An 11,223-nucleotide genomic window follows, 5' to 3' on the forward strand; every position below is an offset into this window, starting at 1 on the left:
ATCTATTCAGGTATGCCAAGCGGTTCAGGACAATCTTAATGTCTGCCTCAGTGTCTCACTCGTGGCTCCATTCGAGAGACTGCACTTGGGATTAATGCCTGATTTGGTTTTTGTGGACAGTGCATAACAGGCCCACAGTTTGCTGCACCGGGCCATCTCCTGGCACAACCCATTAGACTTGTTTTTCGACACCCATCAAGTTTTGCTGCTCTAACTTGCTTGAGGTACAAACTGAGGCCAACTGTGATTAAATATACTCCTGGAGGTTCCATGGAGGATTTATCACATGACTGACCCCCACATTCCAGCCATTTGGCAGCCAACACATGTGACACATTATGTAAATTCGAAAGCAAAAATATTCATTCCCCAATTGGAAGATGCTTGACTGTCTTCACCCCATTTTCAATATTTTTACAACTGGTAAAGAGAAGTGTTCAAAGAAAATGACAAAACAAATCTGTTTTGAAACTACCGATAATTATTCTCCAGAGTCGCACACAGCAGTGTCCTAGAGATTGAATTCCTGGAGAATCCAAACCAATCCTGGAGGGTTGGCAACCTCATTAATGAGGGAAACCAGGACCTTAGTGAGTGATGAGACTCACAGCCCATCTCCTTAACCAATAAGACTTAAGGACATAGAAAGAAATAGAGGAACAACAAAGATACTCTCTTGCTAACAGCACTGTGGATGTACCTACACCACATGGACTGCAGCGGTTCAAGAAGGCAGCTCATCACCACCTTCTCAAGGGCAATTAAGGATGGGCAATAAATGCATCCCATAAAAGAATGAAAAGTAGGAAATTAGGTGAATTAGTGTTCAATTAGGGATAGAAAGAAAAATAGGGAGGACAAGAGAGAGAGGGATAAAAGAGGAAGAAATAAAAATTAAGAAAACCATTAAACTTGGCATTTTAAAAATCTCTAAGAACAAAGATCTCTTTCTGTTGTACTCACATTGCTTTCCGAAAGATGCTCCAAACAATCTTAAAATGCCACGGGTTAATTATTATCCCCCATAATGGACTTACATCCTATACAGGGCAATAAGCATTCAGCTCTGTTCATTCATTGACCGTGTGATGATAGGACTGCACTAGAGCTGTCAGTCTGGATTTTGTGTTCATATTCTTAAGACTTGAGCCCACAACCTTCTGAGGAAGGGCAGGAAGTCATGACTCAGCCAGACTAACTCCAGGCCAAACCACATCTGCAGCACTGAGAGCAATTCTGAGAATGTTCTGACAAAGGGTCTGATCTTTTTCTACACCCTAGCTATGACGATAACAGTACATTCTGCACCCTCTCTTTTCCTTCTCTCCTATGTACTCTATCAATAGAATGCTTGGTCTTTATAGTGTGCAAGAAACAATACTTTTCACTGTATCCCAATGCAGTGGACAATAATAAATCAAATCAAAATCAATAGGTCCATGACTCATAGAAACATAGAAGATAGGAGCAGGAGGAGGCCATTCGGCCCCTCGATCCTGTTCTGCCATTCATTACGATCATGGCTGATCATACAACTCAATAGCATATTCCTGCTTTCTCCCCATAACCTTTGATTCCATTCACCCCAAGTGCTATATCCAGCCGCCTCTTGAATGCATTCAATGTTTTGGCATTGACTATTTCCTGTGGTATTGAATTCTACAGACTCAACACTCTTTGGATGAAGAAATTCTCCTCATCTCCGTCCTAAATGGTCAATGCTGAATCCTCAGACTGTGACCCCTGGTTCTGGATTCCCCCATCATCGGAAATATCGTCCCTACGTCTACCCTGTCTAGTCCTGTTAGAATTTTATAACTCCCAATGAGATTCCCCCCCATTCATCTGAACTCCAGTGAAAACAATCCTGATCCACTCAATCTCTCCTCGTACATCAGTCCCGTCAGCCCCAGGATCAGCCTGGTAAACCTTTGCTGTGATCCCTCGAGAGCAGGAACATCCTTTACTGTGTTCTCTCTCCTGATAGATGCTTCAGACCTGCTGAGTTTTTCCAGCTTCCTCTGTTCTTGTTTCAGATTCCACCACCTGCAGTATTTTGCTTATTTTATCTGGGGAAGGATATCTTCGCTTGAGAGAATGCACATTATAACCTAATGAGAATGACACCTAGATTCCAAGGGTTCATTATGTGTGGAGATTACACAAACCAGGGTTGTAATCCCTGGAATTTTGAGGATGAAGAAACACATCCTCAGAAACTACCACCTGCCCAGGTCACACACAATCCTGACCTGGAACTATCCCACTCTTCCTTCACTACGATTCGGTCAGGAACACAGCAAGATCCCATAAACAGCAATGCAATAAATGCCCAAAGAATCAATTTTAGTGATAGAGATAAGTGTTAGCCTGGTCCTAACTTGCTGAAGGTTAATGCTTCTTGGAAATGTCAAACAAGCCACTCGGATAGAAACAAGTGTTAGAATTTCAGGAGAAGCACAACCTCCCCAATATCACTGCAAAATCTTGCTTTTCATTCTACTTTTTTCTCTCTCTTTAATGCAGGAATCTACCTGAATACATTAATCCCCACACATAGCTCTGACAGTGAGAGTAAAATAATTCACAACTCTGACCTGTGTCAGGCTGTGGCTGAAATGATTTGATTGAGGGTTTTGTTCAGGAAAGAGCCAGCAACTCCCTCTGTCTGGCACATTGCAATACGCCTGCATCATACAGGGAAACACGGTAAGAAGTCTGAAAACACCAGGTTTATTTGATAATAAACTCACAAACTTTCGGGGTTTGCCCCTTTGTCAGGTGAATGGAGAGTTCTGGCCTCAGACAGAGCATATAAACAGCACAGACAGTTTACAGATCTCCGGACAGTGCAGCAAGTGAGGTTTTGTAAACCCAGGCAAGTCGTGGACAATACACATCTCTTTAACCTAATGCTCTCTCCACTCACACTGTCGGCACCTTTAAAACTTGAACAGCAGGTTAGCTGTGAAGACTCACATTCTAATCAGTAATCTGTAAACTGTCTGTGCTGTTTATATGCTCTGTCTGAGGCCAGAACTCTCCATTCACCTGACAAAGGGGCAAACCCCGAAAGTTTGTGAGTTTACTATCAAATAAATCGGTTGAACTTAAACCTGGTGTTGTCAGACTTCTTGCTGTGTTTAGAACATAAGAACATAAGAAATAGGAGCAGGAGTAGGCCATCCAGCCCTTCGAGCCTGCCCCGCCATTCAATAAGATCATGGCTGATCTGTTGTGGCTCAGTTCCACTTTCCCGCCCTCTCCCCATAACCCTTAATCCCCTCTCTTATCAAGAACCCATCAACCCGCTTCTTAAAAATATTTAGCGAGGCAGCCTCCACCACTTCAACGGGCAGAGAATTCCAGAGATTCACCACCCTTTGAGTGAAGAAGTTCCTCCTCAACTCCGTTCTAAACCGCCTCCCCTTTATCTTGAGGCTGTGCCCCCTAGTCCTACTGTCTTTTTTGAGCGGGAAGAGTCTCTCCACCTCTATCCTATCCATCCCATTCATCATCTTATACGTCTCAATGAGATCTCCCCTCATTCTTCTAAACTCTAACGAGTTACCCCAGTCCAACACCAGCATCTCCACATCATACAGGGAAACCGAGGCCAGCCTGGGGGAGTGGGGTAAGGACGACAGATTTCCTTCCCTAAAGGACATTAGTGAATCAGATGAGTTTTTACAGAAATCAACAATGGTTTCATGGTCAGCATTAGACGTTTTAATTCCAGGTTTTTTAACTGAATTCGAATTTCACCATCTGTCGTGGTGGGATTCGAACCGGTGTCCCCAGAGCATTACCCTGGGTCTCTGGATTACTAATCTAGCCACAGTGTTGATTGACCAGGATACCAGGAGGACACAGGTTTAAGGTGCTGGGGAGTAGGTACAGAGGAGATGTCAGGGGTAAGTTTTTCACTCAGAGGGTGGTGAGTGAGTGGAATCGGCTGCCGTTGGTGGTGGTGGAGGCGAACTCACTGGGGTCTTTTAAGAGACTTCTGGATGAGTACATGGGATTTAATGGGATTGAGAATTATAGATAGGCCTGGTAGGTAGGGATATGATGGACGCAACTTGTGGGCCGAAGGGCCTGTTTGTGCTGTAGTGTTCTATATTCTAACTCTCCAACTCTTCTTCAACCATAGCGCTATGGGGCCTTTTCCATTTGCCTGGGCAGGATGATGGCACCTCTGACAGGGCAGCACTCTGCCAGTACTGCACTGCTGTGCCAGCCTTGATATGTTTTTTGCTCAGATGCTGCCACTCACAGTGCCATCAACTGAGCCAATAGCAACATCAAAGGTGGAGGTGCATTAAATACCTTTCCAGGTCACACCAGAGCACAGTCCCATCCTGGTACAGGTGCCTTAAGCTGCTGACAGAGTGAGTCCAATCCATCCCCTGCCATGGGCTCTCTCAGCCCTGTCTGCTCACTTACCCTAAAGCCCCTGTAGATGATGGGACCTTCTTCTAGAACACAGAAACCCTACAGTGCAGAAACAGCCCATTTGGCCCATCGAGTCTACGCCGACCACAATCGCACCCAGGCCCTATCCCCAAATATTTACCCGCTAATCCCTCTAACCTACACATCCCTGGACACTAAGGGGCAATTTTTAGCATGGCCAATCAACCTAACCCCCACATCTTTGGACTGTGGGAGGAAACCCATGCAGACATGGGGAGAATGTGCAAACTCCACACAGACAGTGACCCGAGCTGGGAATCGAACCCAGGATCCTGGAGCTGTGAAGCAGCAGTGCTAACCACTGTAGCACCGTGCTGCCCAGCTCTGTACCTGAGCTGATGGTCTGGGTACTATTGCCCTCAATTTACACTGATGCCTCCCCCACCCTTGGTTGACTTACCCTAATGTCCCTGGTAGATGAGAGGGGCACCTTTCATACTTTTGCCCCGGCTGATGCCCTGGTTACCACTATCCTGATGCCACCTTGCCCTCCTTTGCCCCTGATGCCCCCCCTTTTACCCCAATGCCCCTTTACCCTAATGCCCCCCCCACACCCCACAGCCGGCTCCGACTCACCCTCATGCGCTCCGCCGCCTCCCCGATGCTGGTACCCAGGTGGTTGCTGCAGGCTCCGGGGATGGCACAGCGGGCACACACCGCCCTGCCCTCGGTGAAGCAGAACCAGCCCTCCTGGCCGCCGTGAGCGGGGCACTGGCCGCATTCCGGAGCCCGGGAGGCGGGGAGCCGCTGGCTGTCGGGCCGCTGGCAGGTGCAGCAGGCTGGCCGGCTCCCCTCCTCCTGCTGCTGCTGCCCCTGGCCGGCAGCCGGGCACCGCGGGCAGGCTGGGGCTGCCGGAGGCTGTCCCGGCTCAGGCTGCCCGCTCTCCGGCTGGGACATGGTCCGGGAGGAGCTGCTGCTGCTGCTGCTTAAACAGGTGAATGCGGAAATGCAGCTTTGGAGACAAAAAGGTCACCCCCACCCCCACCCCCACCCCGGGGGGAAAAGGAGAAAGTGGGAATGACAGGAGGAGGAGGGAGAGGCAGCAACACTCACCAAAACTCTGCTCATTCACTCCAAACACCCTCACAAATCAAACTCAGAGAGGAAACACAGTCAGGGGAAATGTCACACACAAACTCTCAAAGCAAGCTCCTGTTTGGCAACTCTTACACTGGGGAGGGGGGGGGGTTCAGGAGGGACAACCCGCCCTTCAATCAGCATCTCAGGGAAACTGCATTTCTGTAGCACCCTCCAGCATCTTGTTTCCACCCCCCCCCTCCCCTCAACAAAGCACTTGCCCAAATGTAGGGTCTGTATGTTGTTTGGGACAGATATCTCAAACATCCTTTTCACATACAGACAATGGCAAAATAAAGTTAATAGAAACCCTACGGTGCAGAAAGAGGGCCTTCGGCCCATCGAGTCTGCACCCAACACAATCCCACCCTACCCCCATATCCCACCCACTAATCCCTCGAACCTACACACCCCTGGACACTAAGGGGCAATTTTAGTGTAGCCAATCAACCTAACCGGCACATCTTTGGACTGTGGGAGGAAACCCACGCAGACACGGGGAGAATGTGCAAACTCCACACAGACCCTACCTAATAAAATTTATTTATTAATTACAAGAGGGTTTACATTAACACTGCAATGAAGTTACTGTGAAAATCCTCCAGTAAATACTGCGGATTCTGGAATCTAAACCAAAAACAGAGAATGCCGGAAAAAGATCAGCATCTGTGCAGAACTCTCAGGCCTGCTTAGTTTCTCCAGCATTTTCATATATTTTCTTTTATATCTAGACACTGTTTCATTAATGTCCTTGCACTAGGCACATCTGTAAATAAATACATCATGAAATGTTTGCATCAGGGTCAGGGACACAGATGGGTCTGAAACATGGCAAAGGACATGACCAGATTATGGGGTCCGGTGCAATGCACTGATAGACTCCTGAACAGGGGTGTCTCACTTGGCTTCAGAGCTCTCAGGTGCCATTTCTCCAGGGTGCCCCGATCTGAGAGTGCACTGGAAGTCATCCCCCCTCCCCCCACAGCCATCAGGAGCCCCCCCCCCACCTCATTGGTAGCATGTTTCCCCACCCCGAGATGGGTCATCGGTCTTGGAGCCCACATGACGGATCTACCTGCTTGACCCCAATATAATTCACTCCTGCGTATCCCCCCAACTGCATAGCCCCTTGCATAGACCCCCATAATAGACCCCCTACATAGCTCCCGTCATAACTCTCACTCAGGCCCCCATCCCCTTGGCACTGCCCCAGCACACTGGCAGTGCCCAGCTGGCACCACCTGTTGGGGGCTCCCAGGGGCTTGACCAGGCCAGAGAATTCCGTGTGCTGATGGTCAAACAGGCGCGGTGAGGTCAGGCAATCAGCCCCCGCTGTGTTTTGGTGTTTGTTTGAAAGTTCTGGTGATGAGGCAATCTGCCAAATGACTCTGACAGTCTGCTCAGGGAACCAACAGGATCCACCACCCCCTTTACCCACAAAACTCAAGGATGTTTCATGTGGACCAGTGCCTGATAAAGTTGTGCTCAGAGGTGTTTTATTGCACAAGCCTCTCACAAGGGGTGGGCAGTACAGAACGTTCCGACTTAATGAAGCATTCTGTGGGAATGTGGCCAGACCCGTCCTTCGCAACACTGGGGACAGATAGAAACTCAGCACAGATTGACATTTGGCATTTGCAGATAGCTTGATGCAGCCACACACAAAGATGGTCATCAGGATGAGGGTGAACTTGGGATCTCTCTTCATCTTTAATCTAAAGATTGTGACCATGTGGACAAGGTCCATTTTCAATCTCCAGATGAGGCAGAAGATATTTCTGTGACCACCTCAGGGCAGGAATCGGGTTTAGGCCAGACCTACACAATGAGCAGCAACACCGAGAGTGTCTCAGACCTAACGACCAGGTTCTTCCCCATAATGGAGAGGGAGCCATCCTCAATTTCTTCATATGTTCTCCAACGCAGCAAGATTCTCTGGGGGAATGTACATTCCAGAGACTGAGTCTTATATCTCCCAGGCAATTTCTAATTAAGGGATCCCGCAATTGGTTTGAGCTCGGCACTGCTAGCAGCTTGGGAGTGGCTCTCTGCTGCCTGAAGGTAAGCCACAGATAGTGCTTGTCGAGGCAAAACCAGATTAAAGGTGAAAAGTGGAGCAGAAACCTTTGAATGAAAAGCTTGTGCCACCCATTCCTTTCAGGATTATTGCTGCTGATTTTATTTGTCCTGAAAACTCCGTAAATCTGTTATTTAATTCCGTTTTTATGTGAAAAAAACAATCTTTCTACTTTGTTTTGCTCACCATTAATAATTAATCCGTGCTTTGAACAGAATAATTTAGTCACATTAATGGAACTGAACTCCCTCATAACAAAATCAGAGAACCTGCATTTCAATTTATTGAATCATAGAAGCTAATTAAATTGCTCATATCGGCCTTGCTCTTGTCTTTTTTAAACCAGAGATCTTCTCAAATCCTATTTCTTTGCTTCTTCTCCAGAACCTTTAAAGATTATCTTGCAATAAAAGTTGAGTGCGGTTCGCATTAGTCTGCCCAAGCAGATGATCATTGCTGGAGGTTTTTCATACAGTCGCTGCCACATCAATCCCACAGCTATTTAAAAAGAAAGGACCTGCATATCGGTCCAATCTTTCGTGACCTCAGAACGTTGCAAAGTCCTTGACAGCCGATAATTTTAGAGTCTTATGTTTCAATTTCCTGTCCCACTCCCGCTCTGTAGGGTAAGGGTCTGGTACATATAGGGTCAACATGGGGCCAACTACAGTACTGCCCACATAGCGATATAAGAGAGCAGATGACTTACACCCAGGGTCAGTTACATCTTGGACAGAGCCGTGTGTACCAGCAAGTGTGGGAACAGCTCTTAGTTTGTACCCTTTACTGTATATTTGTAAATAGTTCTCTAAGGGTCATTAAAGGCTTACAATTAATCTATGAATGATTACAAAGAGTTCTTCAGCCCTACTAACTGGAACCAACACCCTCCAACATGATGGCAGCTTATGGAAAAAAGGTCCACTAAAATGCAGAGACAAAGCAAAATGCTGGAAGACTGAGGAAAAATTCAAAAACAAATTCAGACTTGGAAAAGAAACTCAGAAACAGAGGCAGGGAGGGAAGATCTGCCAGGAAATAAGTTCCAAAGAAAGGCTTGGAAGCTGAAGGCAGAAATTTAAAATTGCTCATTGGAGCAGAATACTCCATTGAATCTCATTTAAAAGTCCAGCTTCAGTGCACAGAGTCAGCAGAACTTGCAAGATGGAGCTATATCGTTAAAAATCCTGCATTGCTGCAAGTCCTGAGGAATCTTTAAATTAATTCGGAGTCCGAGTGCGTTTTGAGAGTCACTAAAACCCAATCCCCGAGTCAGAGGCTAAACACGGAGCTCACAGAGAAGAGAAAGTGTTAGTTAAATATTTGGGGAGCACAGCAACTGTCCAGTTTGGTAAAAGACTGACAGAAGCTAGAATTTGTCGAACTCACAAGTCAAAGAAGTAAAACACTGAACAAGAAAATGATCCAGGCAGCTATTGTTAAATCATCTTTTTCAAGCAAAGTGCCATCACCATCACTGCAGAACCTGCCAAAACTGGTATCCACAGGAAATCCTTTCCCTCCGAGTGAATAATGACACCATCTTCAACTTCAGAACATATACTTGCAAAATTTTCAACATGGATCAGAATTCCACATTTCCCAGTCAATTTGGATTAATCCAGGGTCTATATCAATCACAAAATCGGGGTCCTTGGAAGAAACAACTCTTAAAATGCAGCGTCGCTTCAAGTTTGAATACAAATTCAGAAGACAAGCAGGTGAACACATTGCTTTACTCAGTAGGCCCGATTGCAAATGACATTATTGCAAGACGGGGAATTAATTAATCCTACATACAGTGGCGGATTTACCCATGAAATAAAGTGTGCCATGGTGCAGGGCCCCAAACAACAGGAGGCCCCACAAATGAAGCTGTGCAGAGAAACTGAGATGAGTCTAGTAACAGCTTGGAAAGCTAACCCACCGCACACACTAATACATCCCACTGCCACATAAACACCTTTAGCCCCACAACACAAAACGTGATAAAAGTTCTACAAAGTGCCAAGAGTGACTCATTCCTGGATTCTCGACCAGCACAAAGCTTTGTCTCTTCCTTAAACTTTTCAAACAGAACCGGGGTCATCGCTCTTGAAGGTAAAGACTTGTGTGTCAAAAACAATTCTTTCATATGACAGAACTTGTACCAAGTGGGAGATTTGGGTGAAATTTGTTGACATTTAATTCAATCTTTTTTACTTTGATTTTCCTTCTGCAATAAAGTCACACCATATAGACTTCCAGTGGAAGATATCGATGTGTTTTAAATACAAAGGGTGCCAGTTCCATTAGAAGAGTAGTTTCAGCCTAATGCCTGTCTGCTCACTGCAGCTGACTGCTTGGGCAGAACTGCCCTGGTCAATGGCCAGCACCTCAGCTCCGAGTCTGCTTCTCATTGTAGTTAGTAATTAGTTTCATAATTTGGAAGTTTACCTTTATTTGTTTGACAACTGTGGTTTGGCCAATTTGTTTGGCCAACTGTGTGCAATTTTGGTCCCCTTATTTTCAAAAGGATATATTGGCCTTGGAGGGAGTACAGAGAAGGTTCACCAGGCTGATATTGGAGATGAGGGGGTTAGCTTATGAGGAGAGATTGAATAGCCTGGGTCTGTACTCGTGGGAGTTTAGAAGGCTGAGGGGTGACCTGATAGAGACATATAAGATAATGAAGGGGATAGATAGGATAGAGGTAGAGAGATTCTTTCCACTTAGAAAGGAAACCCAGAACGAGAGGGCACAGCCTCAAAATAAGGTGGGGGGGGTGGTCAGTTTAGAACAGAGTTGAGGAGGAACTTCTTCTCTCAGAGGGTGGTGAATCTCTGGAATTCTCTGCCCATTGAAGTGGTGGAGGCTACCTCGCTAAATATATTTAAGTCATGGGTAGATAGATTTCTGATCAATAAGGGAATTAAGGGTTATGGGGAGAAAGCGGGAAAGTGGAACTGATCCACTTCAGATCAGCCATGATCTTATTGAATGGTGGGGCAGGCTCGAAGGGCTGGATGGCCTACTCCTGCTCCTATTTCTTATGTTCTTATTCTTATGACATGAATATTTCATTTTTGAAGTACAAACTAAACTTAATTTCTTTGTATAAAAGAATGAGCTTAAACTGGCAAGGATGGCGTGATTAGTTATTTGGCTGTTTAATCTTTTCAGATCTGTGCAGATTTTCACAGCGGGTAGATTGGGCGTGAAGGTGAGCAGGGCAACTGGTTAACACTGTAATACAATGATGGAAAGAATTAGGAACCATACAATCCTACAGTGTAGAAGGAGACCATTCGGCCCATCAGATCTGCTCAAACAACAATCCTACCCAGGCCCTATCCCCACAACCCCATTTATTTACCCACTAATTCCTCTAACAGACACATCACAGGTCACTAAGGGGCAATTTATCATGGCCAACCAACCTAACCCGTATATTTGCTGCCTGTGCCACGAGAGTAGGAATGGAAAGAGGTGGAGGATAAATGTGTGGCTGAGGGATTGGAGCAGGGGGCAGGGATTCAAGTTCCTGGATCATTGGGATCTCTGTTGGGGCAGGGGTGACCTGTACAAAAAGGACGGGTTGCACTTGAATCCCA

General features: G+C 46.2%; 1 protein-coding gene across 1 annotated transcript in view; it reads right to left on the bottom strand.

The window, feature by feature from the left end:
* LOC145358394 (B box and SPRY domain-containing protein-like) overlaps positions 1-5,458 on the bottom strand; it is a 29,429-nt gene extending 23,971 nt beyond the window's left edge. Inside the window, exon 1 of the mRNA XM_080212427.1 lies at positions 5,053-5,458. Within this exon, the coding sequence (XP_080068553.1) occupies positions 5,053-5,373 (321 nt within the window). The 5' untranslated portion in view covers positions 5,374-5,458. The remainder of the gene's footprint in view (positions 1-5,052) is intronic.
* Positions 5,459-11,223: the final 5,765 nt, after the last annotated feature.

Source organism: Carcharhinus amblyrhynchos, chromosome 25 (assembly GCF_965287045.1).
Source record: "Carcharhinus amblyrhynchos chromosome 25, sCarAmb.v2.hapA, whole genome shotgun sequence".
Lineage (NCBI taxonomy): Eukaryota > Metazoa > Chordata > Chondrichthyes > Carcharhiniformes > Carcharhinidae > Carcharhinus > Carcharhinus amblyrhynchos.